Source organism: Idiotropiscis lumnitzeri, chromosome 10 (genome assembly GCF_059441095.1).
Source record: "Idiotropiscis lumnitzeri isolate Australia: NSW breed Sydney's pygmy pipehorse chromosome 10, RoL_Ilum_1.0, whole genome shotgun sequence".
Lineage (NCBI taxonomy): Eukaryota > Metazoa > Chordata > Actinopteri > Syngnathiformes > Syngnathidae > Idiotropiscis > Idiotropiscis lumnitzeri.
Window position 1 is genome coordinate 16,379,292 of NC_142400.1, and position 27,833 is coordinate 16,407,124.

Consider the following 27,833-nt stretch of genomic DNA (forward strand, 5'->3'; position numbering starts at 1 on the left):
GCCAAAATAACGTGCTTCTTCCTAGAAACGTGGGACTTGTAACCAATCTACTGTAGCTCGTTGGAGGTCTTATTATAATTCTGAAGGTGATCAAAAACTATATTAGTTGTAATTTTATTCTCCGCTCAACTTGCATGGTTATTAACGCCGGTTAGTGAAAGTTTCCATATTTCCTATGGTCACAAAGTACTCAGACGTATCACCGTAAAGTGAAGTTGGAATAAGTTTCCTCTGACAGTGTTCTGCCACGGCGTGGGCACGGAATGGAAAAGGCTGGAAAGCGGTGGCCAAAGATGTGAAGAGGAAAGTTGTGCAATAAAAATATCTAAACTGTGGTTTAAATTATGGCGAATTTAAGTGTTCCTTGGGACGCTCTCAATATAAGTATCACTCTGGCTCACAAGGCTGAAGTCTTGGAAAATCCACTTCAGGTAAACGTTGCGTTTAATAAAGCATTACCCATTGTTTAAAAGAGGATGACAATTAATATAATATGCCTAGGAAAACCTGTCTAGTAGTATTGTAACCAACACGCAAAATGCAGGTTTTTATTTAGAAAAAAGAAATGTACGCTCACCCCGGCTGGTCCAACTTAAATCTTTTTTCCTCCTTATCTCATTTATTGCTTTTGGTCGTCGTCATGCGGAAAGATGCAAATCCGATATTGACTGATTTGGTATTGTTAATTCCGACAGTTGGCGAAATAATAGACCTAAGCATATCACAACCAAGCTCCTCTGTGGCTATAGTGTTATTTGGGTGACGTGTTCTGCTGTTTTTACACTAAACGTATTTTGGGAAATGATGGCCAAAAAGTTCAGCCATGCTTCCATAAGACCAACGAATGTTTGTCCATATGCATTTAAAAGACTTCATGCATGTTTCTGCAAAATTTAGCCTAATTGGGATATTTTTCTTTCTGTTCTTCCTTTTATTCTCTCTATCCAAAAGATGGAATGAAACAAGTTCTGGAATGATTAATCTTGGTCAGATATTTTCATAGTTAAAATGCTCCCCTTTTATCAGGCGTGTGTGTTTGTTGTGTTTTTTTATTTATTTATTTATTTTTTTTTTTTATAAATGTCCGCTGCTTCCAATGGTTTTGAATTAGTGATAGTACTCGGAACGCTGATGCAATAACATTCCCTTCCAAATTAGGCCTACCGTGGAGGAGAAAGTAAAGTTAGGGGACCTTTTTTTAGCAAGCCATAAGGAGCACTTATGCCCGCAGAAGAAATTGAATTAATCTCTCCAGAATGCACAGTGTTGTTTCTAAAGCTTTTTGTGTAATGAGTATTGGGAGCCAGCCAGCACAGAGATATATTAATGCTGACTTCTGTCAGTATTTTCCAAAGTGATCACGACTCCACTATTGTGTAGAAACTCCTTCTCTTTAGACTGCACTCCATAACTCACTGTCCTAATACAGAAAGTTTGATAATTCCTTTTCCAGTTGTTGCATATCTGTCATTGTTTTGTCAGTCTGTCCTCCCACTCTTATGTTCACATTCTCCTCATGCTCATCTTCTCCTCTAATTGTGTGCTCCTCTGTCGTGTCTTGTGTGTGACATTTTGGGGTGGCAGAGAGGAGAACGTAACAGAGGAGGCAAGAGAGGCACAAATAGTGAGTAATGACTCACGGGTGGGCGTTAGAGAATGGATCTACTGTAAGAATCCTGAAGAGCTGGATAATGGTCCCAGCCTCCTTTGTCCCAAGCTACCCACTATACCCATGAACATCATAACAATATCATTCTGTCTCACACGTCAGCAGGCTTCTGGCGTTCGAATGGTTTGCAGTCGTGTGCATTAAAATAAGCATAGCACACCACAGCCAAAGAGCTTATCCAATTGGTTTGATTAGTCGAGTCGCATTAATGCATTCAGAGAATGAGGTTAATGGTGCTTAGTGTTTATTGCTGTTCGGCGCTTTACTGGACAACTGCTGATGTATTAATCTTGCAGGGTGTGTACAAAAATATCTGTTCATCCATTTTCTATACCGCTTATTCTGTTTAGGGTCGAAGGAAGCTGGAGTTTACACCAGCTGGCTTTGATCACATATAGAAACAGACAAACTTTCATACTCAACTCAGGCCAGTGAACTGTTGCACCAAGAGTGACTAACCCAAAAAATAGAATTCGCAAAATGATTTATGAAATCACCAGGCCATATGTACATTCCAAAATGGTACACATTGTAATGTCATATTGTTGAATAAGAAACCCAGATGCTTTTTATTCATCTTTAGTGGAAGTTAATTATGAGGTTGGCTTGCCAACAGGAGGAGCATTCATTGAGTTCTGAGGAAAATTTCTCTAAAGGGGAACTAAACTTGAACATTTTTAACGCAAGGATACATTATATGTGCCAGCACTAGTAAACATTCTTAAAATGAGAATAAAACAGAATAATATTAATCGTAAGTTGGCGGCCATGTTGGGCGCAATCATTATCAGCTGCGAAATGAAGGAGAAGCAAACCGACCGTACAGAGTTGTCTCCTAAAACAGTGCCACATGTTTCTATGTCACTGACAGAATGCAGAGAGCGATTGATTTACTCATTTGAGCCTGTGTACATGAAGGCTGAGATGGAAAACATTCAGGGGTCATCGGAGGAACCATGGTGATGAGTGAAAGCGTTGCACTGTCCATCAACTTCTTACATGGAATGAAATCAAATAATTAGTTTGTCGTTGTTGAATTGTTCTGACGGTAAATAAAGTGAGCAGAAAATGACAAACACACGACACGTTCACGCAAGTTCACACTCTCGCAAGCGTGAAATGACATCAAAATGGTGTGTCCCCCCCGGCCCCCTCATAAGTGGGTACACAAAGGCCCAAGTGATATTTTAAACAAAACTTTTTTTTAGAATAAATACTTCACAAGTATATGAAATACTTCATACCAGTCATCAATCATGTTCCATGAGGGCCGCTACCCTGACAGTTTTCCATCTCTCCTTGCCGCAATACTGATTCAAATAATCAGATAATCAGCTTGATAATGATTGTGATCATTTGAATTAGGTGTGTTGCAGCAGGGATAGATGGAAAAAAGATAGGACAGCGGCCTTGGAGGAACAGGATGGACGACCCTGTTTTCTTTCTCTCCTGGTACTGTATGTGGCCTGAGCATTCCAGGATGTAGTCTGCCTTTCTCCACGTCACCTGAGAGAGGCTTGAGCTCACTGTGACCCTGAATAGTTATTCCTCGTTATTGTCAACTCTGGTGTTGTTCCCCAGAACCTCCAAAACGGATGTGGATGGCTTCATCCCGATATCAGCTCATCCTTTCCATTCACAGATTCCTATTGTGAGTTGGACACAAAGGGCCATGTTGTGCCCTTCCACAGTGGAGGATCAGTGCAGTCCGTCTTACCGTTGGCTTGCAAGCCCATTATGCTTCCCTCATGTTATGGAATCGTTTGGCTTTAAACATGTCATAGGGTTTGTCATTTGATTTTGCACTTATATTGTGCTCTTTGCAAGAACAAACCTACAGCATAAAACCAAATAAGGCTTGTGCGCATTTTTACGGCTAAAGTTAATAACATTTTCTCACTGAATTCAAACCTTTCACCTGCCCAACTAATGGTCAAGTCGTTACAGATTGAAATGACAGAAGCCCAGGAAAAGCTACGAAGTGCAACACTGCTCGCCCGCTCCACTTTCGGCAAACAGTGAAAAAATGGCATGCAATTGACATCATTCATAATTGCCTGTACATGCTACAGGATGGCAGCAAAGCATGACTTTAATCTTTAAGTCTAAATGAAGATCCTTAATTGACTTCAACATCGTTCAGTCAAGTCAAGTGGCGACAGAGTTTGATTATGTTACTTATATTGAGAAAATTCCACAAATAGTCGAATTCACAAAAGTGAAAGAGCAACTATGAGGGAGTTCACTGTACAATAACATGTTGTACTTGCATTTTTTAACCGTATAACAGCTGCCTTCTGAGAGCATACGCTTGGCTGAAACTGACACAACTGATTGGGCACTCTGGGATAGAAAGTATCCTGTATGTGATCAGACATGGTGTGTTAAGTCACTTGCCAAAGGCACGCCCAGTGCGTCAGTGCCATTTTTTTCAATTCCCTTGTTGCCACTGGCAGAAGCGTTTTGTCAAACTTTCTCTCAGGTTTCTTTGCATGTGTAGTTGAGTTGCGAAGTGTCTTCACTTTTGAGCAGCCACTTGCTCAAGTACGCGCTTACAGTGGCGTGGTGATATTCGCTTCAAGTGAAATTCAGTCAGTGGCATTTGTTTACCAACAACATGGCCGTGGCAGTTTGGATGAACTGAACTGTGATGTGTGCATGAACTGCACTACTCAAACTTGTAACATGTTGAAACGTGTAGAAATTTCATGCAAAGCGTGTACAAGCACGAGACCGTAACATGGACATGACAGATGTCCACCCTGGTGCTGCACTTATAGACCACCAGAGTAAGTGTCACTGGGTTACCATAGCAATAAGGGATGCTATTCTCCTCATTTACAAACCAGTGCACAATCATCGTTTATATTATTGCTGTTTGCAAAACTTGTAAGTGAATTGTACATAATTATGGTTTTCAATTTTCACTTTCACAATGTTGCTTTAGTGTAAAATGTACACATTGCTCTGAAATTTAATCAGCAGTAACCATTCTGTCCTTTGCATCATATTATACTCCACACACTCAACTCACGCTGTTTAACTGAAATCATTCCCCAAAGCTCATTAAGCAGCCGCCCATCTGCTTTCTACCTCCTCCTTCTCCCAAATCCTGTTAGAACACTGTGATCATCAAACATATTCCCACTTTTAGACAAAGCCATTCATATGCTTAAGTCATAATCCTGTTGACCTCTGGCGTGGTCCCATGATTGCTTTATGTGTTTCATAAGTCAACAAACGTATGAAGTTCTGAGTCGAGGTGAATGTCTCACAGAGAGTGAAGAGAACAAGAACAATTGAGCAAGCGCAAAATTGGACCAACAGTTAATTTCAAGTCGAATAATTAGCACCTAGGGTACATTAGTGTAGATTGTAATTTGTGGGTCAGAAATAGACTTTGACTGTATCCATTTTTTCGTGATTCTGTGTCTTGTTTGCGCGTGAGTAACATTTTCTGCATGCAACTGTACGTATAGGAAGAGTGACTGCGATAGTTCCAAAGTCTCAACTGTCAAGTGAGGCTCACATGCACACACTCGCGCTTTTCAACAAGACCTGCTTAGCTCTAAAGTGACTTTGGTAAAAGTGACAGCTGGAAGGAAGTCTTGCAGTATTGTGAGAGTTGCTGTGTGGCCAGTGGAGCGTCACCTAATCTCCCGGCTCTTTACTATTTGCCTCCACAGGCCTATCTCCTCGGAATCATCATCTCGATATGTGGGAACGTCCTCATCAGCATTTCCCTCAACATACAGGTAGGAAGCTCTGCAATCCTGCTATCTGGCACATGAAATGACTGAAATGCAATTTGTTTTCACACTCTGGTGCAAATCTCCTACAGCGGAACCTGAGTTTCACAAATTTGTGGAGCAAATGTGTGACTGACGGATATGTCACAAGTTCTAGCGAGAGTGCTGAAAGAGGAAGGCGGCTTAAACATTCTAGCTTGACTTTAGTTTAACACTCCTAGGTACAGTGGACATACCAATCGAGTATTTGCAATACTGGGCACTGAAAAGAAAAATGCACCGGGACCTAACACCATGATGTTACGCCTCTGCTCCCATAGTTTCGAATATGAAACGACTTCAAATAACTCATCATTTCCAACACCATTGTAATAATATGTTCCGCAATCATCATGTTACCAAAATAAAGTTAAAGTTAAAATGAATGAAAACAGACTTTGAAAGAAACCTTTTCATCAAGTTGTGACTGTCTTATTTTGAAACATATTACAGCTGCAATTAAATGTGAAAAATGCTGCGCAAATGTAGCCTTCCTTTGTTTAGGAATTGTGAGGCTGTTTATGGAGGAACATGTCCTTAATCATCTTGAAGCGCTTCTCAAGTCATTGAATTGCTTAATTGGTGGCATGCCACCTCTCTGATTAAATGCTAATCAGGTGAAAGTGTTGTGATTATATCAAGAGCTGTGCAACAACTCTTATGATAGATCAGTGAAAAGGTAACGCATGGTTCATTGCCAAGATTGTGTTGGAAGCAAATATTTACTGCATGGATCTGGAGCTGCCGCAAACCCATTTTCCTTCTCCTCCTAACAGAAATATGCCCACGTCTGTCTGTCCCAGCGAGGCTCCAAGCCTTACTACACCTCTGTGCTGTGGTGGTGCGGTCTGCTTCTCATGGGTGTTGGCGAATTAGGGAATTTTGCTGCCTATGGCTTTGCCCCGGCATCCCTCATCGCCCCACTGGGCTGTGTGTCCGTCATAGGTAAATTGTCAGATTCTTACACACTCATTCACATCCATTTTGCTAAAGGCAAATAGAACTGGCAACTGTTCACCGTTGTCATTCATCATGCAGTGAGTCTTGTAAATCATTCAGAATACAGATCAATTTTGATAAAAGTGGCATTTTTATTTGATAACACAATATCCAACTTTGGACAGCACGGTGGACAACTGATTAGTATATCTGCCTCACATTGCAGAGGTTTTGGATTCAAATCCGGCCTTCTTGTGTGAGTTGCATGTTCTCCTTGTACCTGCGTGGGTTTTCTTGGTCGATTACTTGAACACGCTAAATTGTCCAGAAGTGTAACTGTGAGTGTGAATAGTTGTTTGTCTATGTTTGCCTTGTCAGCTGGTTTCCAGCACGCCTAATGAGGATTAGCGGTTTAGAAAAAATTAATTTGTGTGAGGGCCATGCCTTCAGCTACACTGATGGTATTACAATTTGATTGTCATATCGTTCAATTCATTCTTTTACACAGATGGTAAGAAACATCACATTCCAGATCCATCGGCAATAGATAATTTATATTTATAGAAAATATTGGTTTTATAGTTTTACCCAGGTGTGGGCAAACTACAGCCTGGGGGGAATCAACCTTGTTAATGTTTTATTTTCTAAATACTGAGGTTTTTCAAAGACATGTATATTGTTGTAATGCTTTGTCACTTTCATTTAAAATGATTTTTTTTTTATCCGATGAGGTTAGGTTACCAAAACATTCCATCTATCTGCTTCTGGTCCGGCCCATCTGTCAAATTTTAGAGCCCATTGTGGCCCGCCAATCAAAAAGTTTGCCCACCCCTGGACTTTTACCCATTGTCATTAAAACATGCCCGAAATTATTTAATCACAATCGTTGGTGTATTGTCCCTAGTGGATGGGTTGGTGTATACGTTTACTTTGTGGAAAAAGTAAATGGTCATAATTCGTAATTGTGTCCAAACTGTTGCCATCATAAAGACTTTATTAAATAAAATTGTTAGACTTAAGATGTAGAACATTAATACTTCATGTTTCTCCATTAATGTCGGATGATGACACCCATCATTATGCTGTAAATCAGGATTATTATAAGACCTTTTGATTGCAACAGAATTGCAGGTGCAGGTGTTGGACTGATTTGCATTACTACAATATTGTCTGCGTTTTTTGTTTTTCCTCCACTTCCACACTTGCTCATTTGAGAGTGTCTGCACTGCGAACTAAGCTGTTATGAACTAAGCCTGACTCACAATGCAATCAAAACAAAGCCTGTCTGTGCGATGCAGCTGGCAGCTGCTCTGAGCACACACTCCAAACACAGGTTAAACATTAAACAGCTTCAGGTTTTTTTTCATCAGTCACCACAACTGAGTTGACGGCTGCTCATGATTATTAATGATCTCAATTACCCAAACGCTTCAAACAGTTTTCTTGTAGCCATGTGTTGCCGTGTTGCAAATAGCTGAATGGTTTGAATAATGCACTGAACTAAAGCACAATCTTGTTGAAGGCCGAATGCAGTACTGTACTCAATTTAGCTTTACAAGAGTGCTGCATGTAATACTTTGAAGAGACTCATTAGCGTTACTGTAAGTAATAATTATATCACTATGAAATCACAGGTGTGAACAATTACTGTGCTCATTTAGATTTTACTCATTTTTCTTGGAAGGCGCATACTTCAATGTGGATGTAATATGCAGGTTAAGAGTCTTGAAAGAGGACCTCAGCACTTTGATTACTCGATGAAGAAGCACCTTCCTCACTGAGTCATGCTACATTAAAAAGCAAACAGTGTGTGGAGGGTTTTAATTTTTTTCCTCTCATTCCTTTCATTTGCTAACACACAACCATCCTGTAGTGCATTTCCATGTGAGTGAAGTCTTGGGATGGGGGACACAGATATCAAGAGTCCTTGGCTCAATAAACAAGAGAAAGTCAAGTGCTTGGGTGGGTGATAGATGAAAGAGACTAAGAAAAAGAATGAGTTCTGAAAAATGTTCCTAGTGGGGGAATGAAACAGAAGAGACAAGAGCGAGAGCATTAATGAGGCTGTTATACAGCAGTCTAAATTGACTCTGATCCCAGTTCCTGCTGTTCTTTTCCTCTAAGACCACTCGTCACAATTAGGTATGACGGCATCCTTGCGAATATTGTTGTGCGGAGCCACGTTTCACCTCTCCTTGACATGAATGTCAATTCTTCACTTGGAGGAATGAGGCTGGCATGCTCTGCTGAAGGTCACTTTGCACACTGGTGATGTATGATGTCACAATAACACAAATTGAATTAGAGTTGGCCCGATATGAAATAAATAAAGATGTGACTAAATTGTAGACTTTAAGCTAATTAAGAAGTGTCATGGCATTTTCTCCCGAGTACCTGCATTTCTAGGGTGATCAAAACTATTTGGACTAAGACATATCATTGTAACACCGGAGCCGTGGTTGTCTTGACGTACTCGGTGACTGACAAGTGAAGATCTTGTAGTTCCTCCTTCAAGTTCAAACACCCCTTTCTACCTGTGCCAATCTAGGAAAAAAACAGCATAAAGAAAACTTCACTTATGCACGCATTTAGACTTTAAGTTTTGCACTGGACATGAAAATAGGGCTGACTGAGTTGATTCTGGAGTCTGTTTGTTCCGCTCCATCTCAACTGTTTACACGTCACTCACATCTTGTTTGCTTTTATTTTAAATCAATTTTGATGTCGTATAAGGGCAGTCAGTCTTCTGTACGTCTTCATCAGTTAAGTGGTTCCAAGTTCAAATCTCAGATCAGCCTTTCTCTGTGCTATTCACATTCTCTCTGTGGTTGCGTGTGAATTCTCCAGGTAGACCAACATCGGTGTGAAGGCGCGTGAATGGTTGTGTGTGCGTGCCCAACTATTGACTGGCAGTCCTGGGTGTGTTGTGATTCTCATCCAGCTCACTTGCAACTGCAAGCAATATCAAACATGTCCAAATAGTTCTGCAACTAACTTTGGTGTTTATGAGCAATTCGTATTGTTTACTTAAGATGAGCAATGTGGTAGAATATCTTTCTTTGCCAAAATGACACTGTGATTTATAACACAATGTGATGTGAGTTCTCCCTCAAGGAGACACAAGTGAGGGGTTGTGTCGACGGGGTGTACAAATCTGATGTGTGCGCAGGCACACAAGAATCTCCCCAAACAGGACTATTTACCTCAGAGGTTCCTGTTGTCACATTCCTCTTTGTATCAAGCTGTGCGAATCTCAATTGATATGGTGTTGCTATGGTGACTTGGCAAAAGCCAGCTGCTCCCACAAGCACAGACATATTCCTTTATGTGTGTGTAATGTGCGCTCTTAATGTATGGAATATTAACAACTGACTGTTTAAGAGCCCTCCAATTAATCACTAATGTCCTTTTACAGAATTGTGCACATGCCAGCCTTGTTTCACACTCCAAGACCGTTCCAACATTTCAGCCGTATAGACATTATTGCTTTAACTGAAGTGCATTCTGGAGTAAAAGTAGTTTGGTTTCATTTTTGTGGTTACATTTAAAATCAACTTCAATTTGTTTGCTGGTCAATTTGTGAAGAAATTGTGTATCGTATTTTTCACCACATTTCATACATTTATCTGTTTATATAGTGTCATTGATTCAATTTTAAAGGTAACAGTCTGCCCGTCTGTCTTTTGGTTGGTGTTTGTCATTATTTTCCATTACAGTACATCATTTCACTAAGACTGAGTTAAAAGCGATTCACTCAGCAGGATGATGACATTTAGACGACCCCCAGCATGACTCTTCCCAACACCTACTGCATTTGCTTCATATAATAGTTGACTTGTGTTTGTGTTTTCATCTTCTTTTTGTTTTGATTGTGCCATGTGTGCCAACACTGTAATGGTTACTCGTCAGTCCCAGTTCGCTGCATAGCCTGGGGCAACACAAAGATGATTTGTGAGCCTTGACACATTAAAAAAAAAAATTCAATATCTCATCTTTTGACACTGATTTTGATGAATGAGTTCATTAAACATACTGCAAGGATTATCATGTTGGTATTCTTATCAAGTCGAATAACTCCATCCATCTCAGCATTCTGACAGATTTCATAGGCAACCCAAGTTTATCTATATATATATTTATTTATACACACACACGCACACCCCCACACACACACGCACACACACTTTCCATACATGGACTCCAACAGTTCAGTTCCATCTTCTGCGATGTTTTTTTTTTTACGCCTCTTATGCATCAAAGGGAATGAGTGGAGCCGCTTTTGGCTGGCCTCCAATCAAGTCAGATGTGTTTACACCCACAATGGCGCAAACCACCCATTTCTAACTGTGGGGAATCTGCAAGCGTCAAAAGCCGGTCTAGCCCGCCTATGTGCAGTTTTAAACTGCTCTGAGCACAGAATTACTGTTCTTTCTGTCTGCTAATTGAAGCTTAACTGTAATTTTTATTGAACCAAATGTATGCCCTTGTCCCTTGCCCTTTGTCAATCCCAAAGTTGCAAAATATTTACGAGCATAGATTGTCAATAAAAAAGTCGATATTTATCCTGTTTCATTTTGACTTTGCTATTTTAAAGCAATACAGTCAGCGTGTGAAACAGGATTGCAATAGAGCTGAGTGCCTCAATGACACTAACAAAGAATCAGATGCTTCAGTGACTGTTAAACTAATGAGAATATATTTGTATTTGTCATTCCAGCAAGCGCTTTCATCTCTGTGATTTTCCTCAAGGAGACCTTGTGCGTCTCTGACGTTGTTGGTAAGTAATCACACAGGAACGATAACAGGAGTCTGTTGATAGATTGCTAGATGAGTCAACAAATCTCTTCCTAAACTTAAATTTGATCAGATTTGCTTTTAAGCTGTTTGTCAGAGTGAAGACATAAAATTATTGTTTTGGCATGTCCATGTTTACAAGAAATGTTGTATATGGATTTTGTGTGTGATTTATTTCTATTCATTCAGTGCACTCAGTACATATTCCATATCTAGTCTTGACAACATCGATAGCGCTCAAGAACATGTTGATGTGATGAAGTAAGCCGAGTAAGGGAGAATCGAAAACTGGAGCTCTACCAGTGCAAAAGCAGGAGGGCAAAATGAAACCAAAAGTATCTCTCTGATAAGCAAGAGTCCATTATTTTTGGATGCTGATCACGTTAGAAATATGGGCAAATGAATCATTTTCTCTTTTTTTCCTCCCATTTGAGCTACAATTTATCTATTCCTCCACCCCAGAATGCAAATGGTCGGGTCTTGATGTTTGCATTTTTCACTTTTTGCTGTTTGGGTCAAGATTAAGTGATACATTTTGAATCATGCATGATAACAAACTAACAACAACCTAAGTGCTGTACTGAATGCTGCGATGAATCCTGTCAAGTTGTCAGCTCGACTCTTGTCTCTGTCTTCAGGTGGCACGCTGGCAATAACAGGAACCTACATCTTGGTGACATTTGCCCCCCACACGTCCACTCACATTACAGCCCTTCTGGTCCAGTACTATGTTATCAGCTGGCACTTCCTGCTTTACCTTGTATGTAACCCATTCCAAACAATTCTATGTGAAAATTTGTAAGAGGAGTTCTAGTTTCTTTGGCTCCAAGGTTTTCATGCCAACATCAGAAAAGATAATCACTACCCATATGGAAAAATCCTTTTGGTATAAGTGTATGGAGTATGACTAACTAACTAAACATTTTTCACATAAGAGAGAAACAAGATTGATATTCTGACCTGATATTATTGGCACACTGTGTGTATAGAGTAGCTTTTAGATAAAAGTCACTCTCCTTGCTACAAGTTACAGTGAAGGATAAGAACAACTAATCTGATACGTGGTGATCAACACATGTATTGCATGTGAACTTAATAACAAGGACAAGTGGCTGAGAACATGGAAGGATGGCAAGGCCATTCACACACAGTGGTCTTTCCAGTTGAACCTTAGGCAGGGATGTTGTAAACCTACTGTAGCTGTTACCATAGGGATGAATGTGCTTCTGACAAAAGATACCATCTATCTAATGTAACAAACACAGATCAATTCAGCCCTGCCAAATTTCCATTTATATTCCAAATTCTCCCTTTATTCCTGCGGTACAATCTATTCCTTGCGCATAGTTCTCTTCAAAGCAGGCCAAGAATATGTCAAAAGCAGATCAAAGCAAGCAGTTCTCCACATATTTCAGTCAGTGCTGAACGTGTGCCCCGTGTAGCAAAAGCAGCATTATTCAACGAGCACAATTTTATTCTAATTCACATCCTTCACTTGAATCTGGTCCGTATTGCTTAACTGATGCAAGAAATATGCAAGAGAAATGTTTCACAAATTAGCGTAATACTGATGGGAGTGTCGATGAACCGTATTGGAAAAAAATCCTGCAATGAATATAGACACACGCACACGCATTACCCAGAGGCAGACGGGGGGTTTGGATTGATTTAAAGGTCGGGTTGCCCTTATTCCACACCCTACTTTTGTATTCCCCTCTTATGCTCCATTTTTCACCACCTTGTGGTGTTTGCTCGAGGCCCTTGAACAGCTGAAAGCTATTGGCCTCACAAGGACACAGCATTTCTCATTAAAAACCGGCAATTCAGTTCTCCCCCCTCGCCCCCTCGCCAGGGTGATTTGTTTCAATTAAAGGAGTGCTGCTCTTTGTCTGCAAAGAGCACTTTGTCATCGAGATAAGGCAGTCTGGGGAGGATGATGAGCAATTGGAACTTTCCTTTTCGGTGTGAAGTTTGAGAAAATGGGCGCTGTATAAATGAATCCCCCTCCCCCTTTCTCCTTTCTCAATAGACGATAGAGGTCATCGCTTTTTGCATCCTGCTCTTTCTGTACAAGAAAAAGAATATGAAGAATATTGTCATCGTGATGCTGCTGGTGGCACTGCTTGGTATGGACAAGAGCACGCTGCGTGATTAAGGGCGTACAAGTCATGAATTGCACCAATTGCCTCGATACCAAAATGGATCTGCTGTCACTCATCATTTATGCAAAGAGAACGTCGAGGCTAAATAATGAGTTTTTTGATACAGAAAAGATCATTTACATTGAACACGAACAAGCGAGTTTCTTATTAGCCATGCAATGACTTATTAGTAAAGTGTCACTTGTCTGTCTGCAGCATCTCTTACAGTCATCTCTGTGAAGGCCGTGTCGGGAATGATCACAGAGTCGATAAAAGGTCATCTGCAGCTCATCTATCCCATCTTCTACGTTATGCTCGTCGTCATGGTGGTCTCCTGCGCCTTCCAGATCAAGTCAGTTCGATATTTGTTTTGGGGATTTCCATTCTCAAATTCTGATAAATGCTACAAAACAATTATGACAATCCAACTATGTATGTATTTATTTTTTGCAAGGATTCACTACACTTGTCGAGTATAAATCTTGGACTCATCCACAGGTTTCTCAATCAGGCAATGAAAATGTTCGACGCCACAGAGGTGGTTCCAATCAACTTTGTGTTTTTCACTGCAAGTGCCATTGTTGCAGGTACGCATGTTCATCACAAGAGCGTCACTCTGCGGGTCATTGCGTTTACATGCCACCCGCCACAGGATTCGATTTTGTTGGCGCAATCATTTGAGATCTCATACAGCAGCTTTCAGAAATAGTCAACATTTACAAAGCAAAATATTTCCATAATCTATCAGAGCTATATTAATGTTGCAATATGCTTGGTATGATGGTTGTATTTTGCAGTCAAGTAGAGCAGGGTTGCACAAGTCGAGCTTTCACCCGCATTCCAAAGACGTGCATGTAAAGTGTGAATGGTTAATTGTCTACACGTGTTCTGTGGTTTGCAAGCATCCAGTCAAGTGTGTACCACACCTCTCGACTTATGTCAGCAGGGAGGGATAGCCTACAGCTCACCCGTGACTATAATACAGACCAGCACTATAAAAACTGGATGGGTGGATGAATTATCAACATGATTTTAATATTTGAGAGAAAAGTCATTTCAGTTTATGCACTAAAATGAAATACTGGAGCGTTATTTGCGCTCACCTTTGAGCAGCTCTGTCATGCTGAGCTCTATTAAGTGTAGTAGTAAAAATATTTTAAGGATCATTATGTCATCATTGCTCACCAAAGTGCATGTCACTTGAATAGGCCATATTGGAGATGTAGATAACAATGTATTCTTCATTGTTGAGTGTTATACAAACTGCAAACTAGAAAATGGAAAAATACAATAAAATGATCCAAAGAAATTTTGATGTGCACTCTTTATACTCATTACCACCCTTTCCTCTTGGAGTTGATGTGGAATATTTTGTTTTACAGGGATAATCTTTTATCAGGAATTTGAAGGCTTGGCTTTACTGAATATTTTCATGTTCCTCTTTGGGTGAGCATTCAGTAAAAAAAAATCACAAATATTAGCTTGCAAAGAAGTAACCATTTTGACATTGTTTGCAGATGTCTGCTGTCTTTCCTGGGAGTTTTCCTGATAGCCAGAAACAGGCCAAAAGCAAAGAAACAAGGTTGCAACTTTATAGCAATGGATATGGTCCCTGGTAAGCTAACATTTAATGGAACCCTTCTTTAATTTTAAATGAGAGTCCAGATTGGTTGTAATAAATTAGTTCATCTTGGGAAATCCATATGAACTGAAAAATACACCTTCACTTTAATTGCAACATTTTCAACACATATACGTCCATGTTAGGGACATCTATACATAATGTGTGTATTTAATTTAGGACTATAGACACATATTGGACAATGAGGATGGCACAAAGAAAAACAATTCCATAATGCATTGCAAACAATTGCAAGGGGTCGACCAGAAATGGGAAACAAGGTGCGCGCTGGCCTGTTATTAAAAAACCAACGCGCCGTGATGAGTATTTTTAATGATCAAGAGGTGGGAGATGAGCTTAATTTGTCCAAGGGTGGATCTATGTGTCCTCTAAAAGTTCCTGATGCCACTCATTCTCAAAAAGAATATTTTGTGCCAACAAAAGAGCATCCGACACTGGATTGTTCACATCAAAAGTGGAATCTCATTGGCTCAGCCAGACAGACAGATTCAGTGTATACCATTGTGTAGTCTAGTTCAAAGTTGACGCACATGACGGTTATCTAGTGACATGTACAGTATAACGAACATGGTAGAGGGCTATATTATTTTTTTTAATTATTTTAAAATGTATGTATGTAAATGTACATGAAAAATAATGAAGCTGTGAAATTATAACGTTTTTACTGCGACAACTAGCGTACATCTGTGTGCGGGCTGAGTGCAGTAGCGCTGATGTTGACGGTATATGCTACAACTAAAGAGCTCTCGTGTTTGTGTTGGCAGGAAAGAGATGCACAGACAGAGTGCAGCCTGAGACCAAAACTCAAACATATGGAGCACTGGCAGCCAAGTTCATGTGTAACAGAGGTGACCAAGTAGAAGAGTCTTAAGACCCGTCCCATCTGTTCAGACTGTACGTGTGAACACAAGCCTCCTGCTGGGCCAAATGTGAATGGGTAGCACATTTGAAGAGATACTCAGAACTCGGTTTATCTGCAGATGAGAAAGACTGCCCACTGCTCCCAAGTGATGAGGAGTTGATTACTTAACAACTCCCAAAAGTGGAATTTCATGTGACCTGATGTTCCCAGATCGTAAACAAATGGGTTCATCAGTGTGTGACGACTTGTAAATTAAATCAAAATGCAAAGAAATGGGGTATGTGTATAATGCATGTGTCACATTCCATGCTTTGAGTTGACTTAACCCGCTAATGAAAGCTTGTGCCATATGTAAAACATACCATACACTTCACCTCAAATAAACCTCAAATCACACAAAGACCTGAATCTAAAGTTAAGGGTTGCTAAGCAACCAAACCCTTACTTTCCTCTTACCACCCACACATTATGGGATGTGTATACAAGATTTGCTGTTTAAGTAGGAGTCAGCCATCTCTCACGTTGCATGTGTTGTGCCGTATAGTGTTAGTGGTTAAGTTTTGCTTTCTACTGGGGAATGTATTACATGTAGGCTAAAATCTTGGCACCCTTTCGTTGAACAAAGAAACCACAACGGGAACTGAACTACTGTAATATGTGTGTGTGGGGTGTGTGTGTGTGCTGGGGGTGTTATTGAATACAGTTTGACTTAACTTAAGTCGGGCACTGGTTTATAGTCCCAACAGAATTATAAAAACATGACCAATATGAAAATGATACCTTATTTTCTTATTTTGTGTGCAATGCACCAATTCCGGATTTAACCGACTCTCAATGTGACTAATTCACTTGTCGACACATAATTTGGGTTGTATGTTTTTAGCAATGTGTTTTGGGTCATTCTCCAGTTGGAAGAACCTTGGCCACGCTTTCTGACACTAGACAACACATTCCTCCAGAATGTTTTAAGTCTTCATCGTACCCTGCGCAAATTCAAGGCATCCGGTGCCCACGCAACTCTGGAGCATAACCAAGCCTGTTTCGTCTTTTACGGTAGGTAGTTTTTCCTTGACCGTTTTGTGAAGTAAACGAAAACTCGGCAGTGAAATAAACTGTTGGAACTTGCCAAAATGCATTTTGACGAGCCTCAAAACTGATAAGACTATCAAAAGCATAGAAAAAAAGACCATTATGTAACCTGTGAAACATGGATGCTTTATGTTGTGAGGCTTACTTTGCTTCAACTGACAGTCTTGAACGTGCGCATGGTATGACAAATCTCGACATTTTTAAGGCATTCTGCTTACCGATGTCAGAGAGGTTGGTCTCGGTCACAAATTGTCATTCTGTTCTTTAATGGAGGAAAACAAATAACTACACACTGCACGTACAAAGTAATGAGCTATACAGTCATTTATAGTATGGGTCTTTTATTAACCTAAATTAAAAAAAATAATAATCCATGCGGCAGCATTTTTTTGTTTAAATCAAAAACAGACTCCATAGAAATAAATATACTGTATTATTACAAATGTATTTTAATAAGCTAAATGAAAAAAGTCGCAGTCTAGTTTTTAGTTTCGTTACATGATCTATTGATAAGCATTTGTCGGACAAATTAAAATATAATTTATATCACCTGTCAGTGTATCTTACAGCATACACAAATTAATGATGGCACATGATTTCCGTTGGAGCACTGTGCAAAGAATGCATCATGCAAGGTGTCCAGTTCCCCAAAAACCTAAAAATGGATTTGCCTCAAAAATCAAGAAAGTTCTGCATCCATTCCACTCAAACTTCTATATTAATTTTTGCAAAGCGGTACTGTAGCGACATGGGGTTGCGTAGCAGCACCATTCCTCTGTGTTGCAGAGGCTGACTGATGAGTGTGTGAATGAGGCCAGTGACGCTCACAAAGCCCAGAGCTTCCCCACAGCCTGCTGACAGGGAGAAGTCGGCCTGAGTCACCCAGCCGAGTGTTACTCGGGAGCAGTGTGAGGTGACGCTCGGTAGGGGATTTGGCCACACTCCCAAAACAAAATCTGAAGCGGGACAAGATGGCTGGGGTTCTTGGGATGTAGTGGTCTTTTGTTCGGAGGTTGAAGGAGTGTCTTCCCTTTTCGTCTTACCAGAAGTTGTTTTCTTAGCACCCTTTTTGCCGTGCTTGATTGTGTTTTTCAAGTGATCCTCGTGAGGAGGCTCCTGAGGCCCACTACAGTCAGGCCCGTTGTTCAGCAGCTTGAGATCATCTGCTGTTGGCACAGACACCATGGCATGGAGGTCTGGTTTGCCCTTCATCAACAGCGACAGACGTACCCAAACCAAGCTCATCCCATGACTTGCTAGGAATGACATCTTCGCTGAAAGGTCCAGTGGTGGCATTTCCCTGACACGGTGCGACCTCTGACCTTTAGATGAAGTGGGTCTGCACCAACTGGAGAGAAGCCTCAATGACTTACTGTTCCTAGAAAACAAAATCATAGGATCACAATTTAAAAAGGCACTTCAACTGGAGTTGAGAAAATGGTTGTACAACTTCATAAAAAAAAAAAAAACTAAAGAAAAAAACACTTGCAGTGCCGCTTCCTACACCACTGACCACCTTCAAAAGATAGGAACATTCTATCAGCATTGAAGGAACTGTCATTGGCCCAACTCATGTTCATTAGATTACAGTGAGTTTGTAAAGGTCCAAATAAGAGCTTGTTACATGCAAAGTTAGACGAGTCCCTTAAGGGTGTGTGCGAAGGCCAACATTAATCACTACAAATGCTTCGCCAAGGCAATGTCATTATAAAAGACTCCAAACACATTTATTGATCGATAATGCCTAACAAACTCAGTTAATCAAGCATACAGATGCTTCGTACGTTCAAATTAAACCTCAACAGAACAGAAATTGTACTCTGCACTTTAGAAAACCTCAAAAGGACTTTGCAAGCATTGCGTGCTCTTTTTAAGCAACCTTTTTCACATACGAAATAGTCAGAATCTGTTATGTGTTGCATCAACTAGATATTCAGATAAAAGGAGCGCACTATTGACGCAATAGTGCGCTTTTAATGATCATTAAGCTGGTCTCTGAGCTTAATTCTCGTCAGGCGACACTGGCACGTTAACACTGCAATGGTGTGAAGCAAAGGTGTGGAAAGATAAATGCCAGCAAAGAAAACAGCTGTGTATTTTGAGTAAAATTGACCTTGTTTGTTTGACCAATATGACACAGGAACAACAGAGAACACTATCAAAAATTTTCACAAAAAATACCTCAGGACAATGAAGCGCGTTTGCGGCTTCAACACCGGGACTTCTTGATGCGACGTTTTCTCGGGCTGCATTGCTAAGTCACCCTGTGATGTGCATTTAGCCTGGATGTCTCCTTTTCTCGCCTCTCCATCACTTCCAATAACATTCCACTCCTCAGCCAGCTGTTGCCACGGGCAACAGAATGGAGCCAGGAAGCCATGTTTAATGTAATTGGTTCTTTTGGCAGGCGGACGTCTAGAGTGGAGGGCAAATGGTCAAACTCTAGTCAAACCACAAATCCCCCAATTTATGAGACAAACCGAGTGCTGAGCAGCAGCTAGCAGAGGATGACAATACCAATTTATTACCCACCCGCTCATTTACATGCGGGTAAATATCCATGTGAGGGAAATTAGAGTAACTAAGGGCAGAGTAAAATCAGTCAACAGTTTTCGTAGAGAATGTAATTAACTTAAAATCATGCTTCCCTTTGATATATTGAAAAAAAAATACAATTTGAGTATAATTGTTCATGTCAAGCGAATTGTAGATAACATTTTGGATTAAACGCAAATTGCCATTTTATTTCTTCAAGTGACCTTTTGAACTTTTCAAGGAGCTTGGACTCTTGCTCCTCCTGAAACCGAGCTCCTGCAGGGCAGTCTGGGTAATCATGGGGGAAGTGAGGAACACCTTTATTCTGAGAGTGCGTCGCACTCATTTTAAGTCCACCGATGCGAACACCTCTGTAAACCTGGCAGAGGGACAGAGGTTAGAGCGAAAAGGTAAGCACTGCATTTGGGGCTTTGTGATTGAAAAACAAAATCAACCCCGGTGCTTTAGCTCTGCCTTTCATTTCAAGGTAGATTGAACATTTTCACAGGCCATGTTGAAATAAGCAAAACTCTTGAAATATGAACATGCCAATATCGCTAAACCTATCAGAAAGGGTGAGCAATTTACAGTCAGTTTAAGATCCCAAGAGAAAAAAAAGTACGCAAAGAAGCAAAAACAACAAAAAAAAAACTCTAGGCCCTTGGCTTGCTGTCTCTATCAAAGAGGGAAAGCTAAAAAAAATAAAAATAAAAAACACACAGGCACGTGCCAAAGACAAGTGTGGTTCCCAGTACTGACCAGCGGGATCCAAAAAGCCATTCCCCAGCCTTTAGGAAGCAACAGGTCCCATCCGGCACCCCAGCAATTCATCTCATGTCCCACCTGCTTGCCAGGCTGGTGAACCAGCAGGATGGGAACTCGACCCTGCAAGGGAACAGGGCTAAGCCTGGACCCGGGCACGAGAACCTCGCTCCTCATACGGTTCAAATCCTGAGAGATGTAAAGGCATAAGTCACAAGACTGGAATATAAAGCCCTGTACACTAAGAGAAAGTTAGAATGTCATTTTCTTATACCTGCTCAGAAATTTTATTCTCTGTTACATTGATGCGCACAGACTGTTCCCACAGGAAACTCTGACAACAGTGTTCTGGTACACCGCGCAAAGACAGCTCCTTTCTCTTGTCGTCATCCACCTCTGGAAGAAACATCACACACGAGCATGCCCCTGTGTAATCCTACACTTCAACAGATAGGGAGTCACTCGAGGCTTCTTGCATTTCTGACATGCTTGCGAAAATTTGTCACTTCGCATGGTCGTCATCTATGAGAGCGGCAACCTGCCAATTTAGTAAATATTTGGATCTAATATAATAAATCGAATAATTGTGTGAGCCCATTTCATATTCACAATACACAATATATTCAGTGAGTTGACCCTATAGAATTTCCAGCATAGAAAATACGGAATTCTAAATGAAAGCCATTTTACTTTGTAATTATCTTATCTGGTTTCAACTTACAATCAAGAGCATCCATCTCCTCCTTAATGACCCATAGTGAGGCTCATTTGAAGCAGATAATAAGAAATAAAGTGTCTTCCTGTATCGTTTGCTCATTTTCTACTCGGCTTATCCATTTCAGGGTTGTGAGGAAGCTCGGGAGAAAACTGGGGCACACTTTTGCTGCCGAGCAACATTTCTATTATTTACAGGAGTGAAAAGTGTGTCACTCTGTTCAAAGCAATGACAAGTACTATTTTAAAAGGCAGCCCATAAGCCGTCATTTGTCACTGATGGCGTTTTTGGAGTGCAGGGTCCTGCCAGGATTCGAACCTGGAGCATCTGCATGGCCGAGCAGAGGCCCCCCAGGAGCACAGGACCAGAGGTGCACTCTGTGAAACGACCTCAGGACAGACAACAACAGACTTATTTGAACCTGCTCTCCTCAACTCTCGTTGCATCTTTATGGAGGTGCACGATTGAAAGTGACCCAAAAAGACCTTCAGAATTCTTGGGTGGCTGAAGTGCCCGCCCACCCATCTAGAGTGAACTTAAACAACCAAGTAAATGTTTTCTTAGCTGCCTATTTGTGAAAGTGTGTCGGTGAGGAGCCATTCTGCACATCTACCCCATGGATACGCAACACCAAGGTCATTTACATAAAAGCAGACAACCACGCACACATTTGTCTGCTCAAGACAAAAAAATAGCTAAATTGAGCAAAAGTCTCGAGCCACTTCCAAGCAACAGCCAGAAGCACCATCACGCCGAGATACTGTACAGAAACACCAACATCACCTGCAGGTGAGACACCTCCGCAGACACTTTGAAGCCTAAAGTTAAGCAGAGCTGCACTGAATTTTCTTGGATTAAGATTAGCGTAAAATAAAAGTGTTAGCTTCTGATACAGGACACACCCTTCATTGTTTGGAGAATTTATCAATGTGGTAGCTGAGAGAGTATTTGTGTTTGCTAAGGTGTCCATGAGCCACATAAACACAGTGTAGTGTATGAAGTGCAGCCTCCACAAGTAAAAATTGCTTCGATTGAGTGTGTCATGTGTTGTATTGATCATGCGGAGGTTTTTGATGCAAGCCTATCACTGAAATATTACTATATTGTGAAATGATTAGCAGTTGAGCTTCGGTCTAAGAAATGACTGGGGGGGTTCAAATTAGCAAAAAAAAAAAAAAAAACACTCAATTTAGATAATAAATGGCATACGTGTAAACCACAATTAGCCTCGGTCGTAACGAGCAGCCAGTTTTTCCACCATCTCACTTGCGGCAGGACAGATTTTACCTTGAGCCTCCTTTATACAGGGCAAAGCTTTAACCCTCTTTGAGGGTAGAGTCAGCCGCGGGTCATCGACTGTCAGTCCCAGCACTGTGCCAGGGGGGAGCTCTGCAGTTGAGTAGACGCCTGGATGAATTACAAATCAATGATTAAATGACAAAAAAAAATAAAAATCAAACCGGCCGATTCCCACCGAGACGGAAACAGAAAACCTTTCAGTGTGTGAAAGACATCGGTTTGCTGCTGATGGAGCATCATCTTGCTTTGTTCTTTGCAGTGATCGGGCCACCAGAGGCAGGAGGGCTTTGATTTGCTCGTTTCCTGACAAAAGAAAATGCAACACGATGTTACTGGCTTGGCGGGCATACAAAAGATTCTGCGTTTCATGCTGATATAATTCACAGCTCTAACATCACAGACTGTAGCAGCTTCCAAAGCGTCCGTCAGCACAGAATGGGACTGCGGTCCAATCAGGCGATATCGTACAATTTCCATTGTGAGATCACTACAAAAGATAAATAAAAAATTCATGTTGCCATTTGCAGATTTTTTTAACAAACCCCAATCAAGACCCAAGACATACTTGATCAATATTCCAGTTGAGCTGGATTTCCAGGTAACAGGGGTGTCGGGTGATCTGGTTCCATCACCTAAGATCTTCTTGGCAGGAGGCCCCACGGCATCCTTGCGGCTTGGCTTCCTCTTAGTTCCAGGTGTGTGCTTGATTTCCGGGCTTTTCTCAGGCTTTGGTTCCAAATCTGTGGAGGAGACGACCTCCGCATGCATAACCGTTGGCACAGGCGGTGGGACCACAGCCTGACATTGGCACACACTTTGGAACTCAGTGAGGATATCCTGGAAACATAAAAACATTTGAGTAAAATAAAAAGTTCACATGGAAAAAAAACAACAACAACAAAATGATCTGACCTGTTTAAGAGTGGGATGAACCCAGGTCCACAGTTGCCTGTGAGCCGAGCCCTGCATGCGGGGTCTCCAGAGGAATGTGACCGGGCCCAAAGGCTGCGAGGGGAACTGTCCAGCCCTGTACAACACTACGCTACCTTGTCTTTGTCCAGACAGACACAACCGTTGAGCAAATGTAGGGCCTGCGCAAATTACAAAAGCAGAACTGGCTCCATATTACAAATCAAAAGCTGCATTTGTGGGTGAGGCAGAGCACACACTCACCAGCCTCTTTGCTGGTCAGCTGGGACAGACAATCCAGTAGCTTGTCTTCCTCTCCCTGGAGCTCGAGGCAGCAGTAGTACGACAGGTCCTGTTGGGTCGCAAAAATAAATCACTTGAAGACAGTGTACATCTATTACAGCAAACAATTTGTGGCCTTGCAATATCACAGATTTTCTAGCAATCATTTTCTTTTTTTTAATAGACTTTGACTGTATACAGGCTTGTCTGAATTTAGAGTAACGCTCATTGAGTTTATTACTGTTGTGCCGCAACATGCTGGACAACACTGAGGACGACTGGAAGAGAGACAGCATAATTCAGAAGATGACACCTCTTCAGTATAACACAGTACCATACTTTGCTGTTGAACATTCATGGTTCCCACAGAGCAAAGAGAATATATGCCTGTGAATATTGTTGCACGTATTGCTGCTCTGTGAGTGTTAAAGTAGTCGTTTGTTTGTAGGTTTATGAATATAGTAACATTGAAGCAAATTTCCGTTAGCCAGCCTGAGGTGTTCACATTATAAGTTTAAGCTTTAATTATTCAGATTGCTTTATATTTTGGTGTTTAACTCATTTACTGCCATTGACGGCTTTTTTTTTTTACTTGGCTGGTAGTGAATGAGTTAATCAATAGACATCATTTCCAATTTGTGGGTCACTTTTAGAGCGAATTTCAACTGGGAGCGAAGAAACAAGCAGGGGTTGTCTCTTTGGAGAATTGAAAAGCAAAAGCCTTCTATTTGCTTATCGTGAAGTTTGTCGAACTTTGCAACGATAGAGTGAGAACGTGCAATAAATGTAACTTCAATTCACCCATCACTTGTACAGGCCTGGAATGCGCGCTGCTTATGACATTAAACACCGCCATTCTTTCCTGCTTTGCGTGAAGGTCCATACCTGCAGCAGACAATGAGTGCTCATGGCTCTGTAGCTGGGGCGGTAGCATTTCAAGGTGGGTCTGTCCCCGAGGCAGTAGCCCCACTTTTTGACCATGTGGAAGCGCTTGGCGTGCCAAATGTGCGTCTCCAGCCACACATTCTTTCTCTGCCGCCGGTTGAACTCCAGCAGCATGTTTCCGTGACGGCGGCGAGCTTTGCGGCTCTTGTTCTTAGCCTGCTCCTTTTTTTTAACACTGCCCTGCAGGCATTTCTCTCTCTGTGGTTGACCAAAACAAATGTTAGTCAAGTCAGGAAGTCATGTGTGTTTTGAAGAAGATTTAAAACAGAAATCAACAAGAAATAAAAATGCTTTTGTAAAGACTACCATTCTGTTGGCCATCTCTCTCAGCCGGCAAGGAAGACGCTTGGTGTTGTGGCTCATCGCTCTTCTCCTCATGTGCCTCGGCAGCGCTCCAAAGACATGACAGCTGCTTGTTGTCTTGGTAACAGCTTTCAGCATGGCGCGTACCTCTGCTGCCCTGGACCTGGCAAAAACTCCAGCTACGGATACAAATTTTGAGAAGGCAAGAAGCACTTCAACTATTGTTGTTAAAACGATTCAAGATGCCTCTCATGTGTGCAGTGAACCTCAGCTAAATCAAAGCTGATTGTTCACAAACCAAATTTAGAACTGCGCACCTACAGTGTACTACCACATTGGACCAAAACGATGCCAGGCGGCATACGAGACTAAAGAAAGAAAAAGTAGCGTAATTGAGAGGAAGAAGAAGAGGATGCCCCTGCATAATAAAACCACATTTTTACCTTTTAATATTCAATGTTCTCAGAGAATATATGTCTGAGCGTTGTTATACCGACGACCAAAGCGCAATATGGGAGGTATTGCAATTCAAAAAAATGCTGTGGATAAGCTTCGCATTTCAACAGCAATACTCCGCCTTTCATAAGTGTTGTTGCTCCACGTGTGTTAAAGAAGCAGTTGTATGAAGTGTTACCTTAACATCTATGCTGATTTCCATTCGCCCATCTATGGCACGTCACATTATACATTAGCATTAAGATAGCAGACTTTTGTTAAATGGAACTATATCACTTGGTTCAACATTTAGGTGCTTATAAATTGAATCTTTAACTTGCCTTTGATTTAGATTTAAGGTTTACGGGATAATTTTCTTGGAAGTACGAAATCAACTTCTTCAAGAAATCACGCTTAGCATCTTATTTGGAGAATTGTGCAAGCTTGCAATAAATGGGGGGTGCACTGTTGATACCAAATATGAGATTGTATGAGAAACAATTTCAATTAAATGCTGAGACAATGCAAGTGAGCTACAAAATGATGACAGTATTTTCATGGTAACAGCAAGGGTTAAATTCTCATTAACCCTTCATTAATTATCTGTCTGCTTGTGTACACAAGGAGAGGTCTCTTTACCAGTAATATATTGAGGCATCTTGTCAGCATATGATCCACCATCCTTCTGGTGCCCTCGGACCCAGCCAGTCTCTCGGTGGGAGCTCTTCTTTCTTACTGAAGGCACAACTTTGTCAGTTGGACCAGCACCACCGTCACCTGAGCAACAAAGTTGACAACAGAATTACAATATCTTTGGCGTCATTGTAACAACTACTACAACACTGATGATGAGGTGGTAATTTAAATGCTATTATTAAGTTTGATTGTCCGTGCAATTGCTCAAACTATGTCGGTCAGATAAAACAACGATTGGAAATGCCGTGACCCTAAAGAGAAAAAAACAACAGAAACAACACTAATAATGTGTTAACTCTGAGTGTTACCGTTAGGATGGGGGCTGCCCTCCTCATTGCCAGGCGCCGACATACACAACTGCACACTAGCAGGTTGGTTCCTCAGTTTCTTCTGTCGCATTTTGACTTTAGCCGCAGACATTTTCTGCAAAAATCAGGACATTTTTAGTCAATAAATGCCCAACCGGGCCAACCTGGGGTCTAATACCAAGACAGCGTTAAACCCTTCACATACAATGACATTTGGACCTCTTAAACTTTTTTACTCTTTTGTCACGTTTCAGGATTAAAATATTAAGTTATACAATTGGAATTTTTTTTTTTTGTGAAGAATCAACACCCAGTCGGACACAATCCTGAACAATGATGAAAGGATATTCATACAATCTTTTTTTTTTTGTTTTTTAGAAATAAAAAACTGAAAATTAGAGTATGCGAAAAGATTAATTGTAGAACCACCTTTTCCTACAATTACAGCAGTAAGTCTTTTGGGGTATGTCTGAGTAAGTTTCGCACATCAAGATTTAATTTTTTTGCCCATTGTCCCTTCCAAAATAAAACCTTTTTTTTTTTTTTAAATATTTTAGGAATTTAATTCCACTTCACAACTGTGCCAACCTTAAGTGTGTCTTCCTTGCAAAAAATTCAAAGCTTACGGCGAAATGTAATTCTTGAGTCCCAGCTTTTTCAAAACCTTCAGAGAAGTGAGAACAGCCAATTTCAAGAAAAAAAGAAACAGGAAACTGATTTTTGTTGTTGAGCATAGGGGGACCCGACATATCTTGAATGCACTGACAAAGTTACAGTGCTCAAGAAATCAGGGGCGTGTGGCCATATTCCTCATTAAAATGAGGCGTTTTTTTAAGTCGTCACATGTTTCCTAATTTCTCCAAAATGAATAGTTAAAAAAAGTTAATGATACCTCATTTCAGTTTCCTGATTAAAAAAAAATATGAACTGAGTTTATGAGTGGAAAACGGGCCATCTTGTGTCTTGTCCTGCTTTAAAGAGAAAAACGCATCACGTCCACACAAAAAAAAAAACAAATAGGGAGGCAATTGCTTTGATACTTTTAGTTATTTGGGCATGGGAAGAAATGTGCACGTGAATTTTGGTGCCGATTGATCGTAGTTTTCATTTTTGTAGTAAGATAATTTGGTTAGTGAATATCTATGGGTAGGGAAAAACTTAATGCACATGAAATCCCAAATAGTTTGGCAATTGCTTTGATATATTCGGTGCCGATGTGAATTTTTTGTTCTGACATTAAACTACGTTCATCTTATTTTACGCGCACAATAAGCGTTTTAGACTATCCCCTCTCCAACGGGCCTCCACAAAAGTTGAGTTTGATACCCCCAGTTTAGACTGTCCCCTAATTCCCTGCTACACATCTGGCTAACTTAATGACAACATTTCTACCAGGTGAACAAAGTTATTTTGACCAGACGTGAACAATTGTGGAATTGTCAAACAAAAACGCAAAACAACAATATTATGTTGCCATATTCACCGGAATGGATGCGAGGAATTCTGCTTCAAATGTGGTTTTGTACTCTTCACAAGGCTAGCGAGTCAGCGTGTGAAACACGAAGAGCGTGCGAGTTACTTCCGGATATGTGGTGGTTCATGGGAATTGTAGTGTATAAGTGCAACTACGTTTGAGAACGTTTAAATGGCTGCATAAACGTTTAATTGTATAAAGCAAACTATTCTATTGAAAAGTGATAGTTGTAATGTGTATTAAATT

At 40.8% G+C, this 27,833-nt stretch overlaps 2 protein-coding genes across 2 annotated transcripts; one reads left to right on the plus strand and one right to left on the minus strand.

The window, feature by feature from the left end:
- The first annotated feature begins 198 nt into the window (after positions 1 to 198).
- On the plus strand, positions 199 to 16,553 carry nipal2 (NIPA like domain containing 2). The gene is made up of 11 exons (XM_088307045.1): positions 199 to 431; positions 5,356 to 5,424; positions 6,234 to 6,402; positions 11,114 to 11,173; positions 11,829 to 11,950; positions 13,220 to 13,316; positions 13,548 to 13,683; positions 13,830 to 13,918; positions 14,714 to 14,777; positions 14,849 to 14,946; positions 15,738 to 16,553. The coding sequence occupies exons 1-11, from the start codon at positions 345 to 347 to the stop codon at positions 15,842 to 15,844; spliced, it is 1,098 nt and encodes a 365-aa protein (XP_088163171.1). The 5' UTR covers positions 199 to 344; the 3' UTR covers positions 15,845 to 16,553.
- A 655-nt stretch (positions 16,554 to 17,208) lies between these two features.
- Positions 17,209 to 27,698, minus strand: pop1 (POP1 homolog, ribonuclease P/MRP subunit). Its single transcript, XM_088306740.1, has 16 exons — positions 27,597 to 27,698; positions 26,114 to 26,228; positions 25,749 to 25,886; positions 24,678 to 24,853; positions 24,312 to 24,569; positions 23,409 to 23,496; positions 23,148 to 23,326; positions 22,801 to 23,072; positions 22,629 to 22,722; positions 22,430 to 22,538; positions 22,224 to 22,343; positions 20,496 to 20,617; positions 20,219 to 20,410; positions 19,684 to 19,838; positions 19,106 to 19,339; positions 17,209 to 18,302 (listed from the first exon to the last, which is right to left on the minus strand). The coding sequence occupies exons 2-16, from the start codon at positions 26,223 to 26,225 to the stop codon at positions 17,630 to 17,632; spliced, it is 2,922 nt and encodes a 973-aa protein (XP_088162866.1). The 5' UTR covers positions 26,226 to 26,228; positions 27,597 to 27,698; the 3' UTR covers positions 17,209 to 17,629.
- Positions 27,699 to 27,833: the final 135 nt, after the last annotated feature.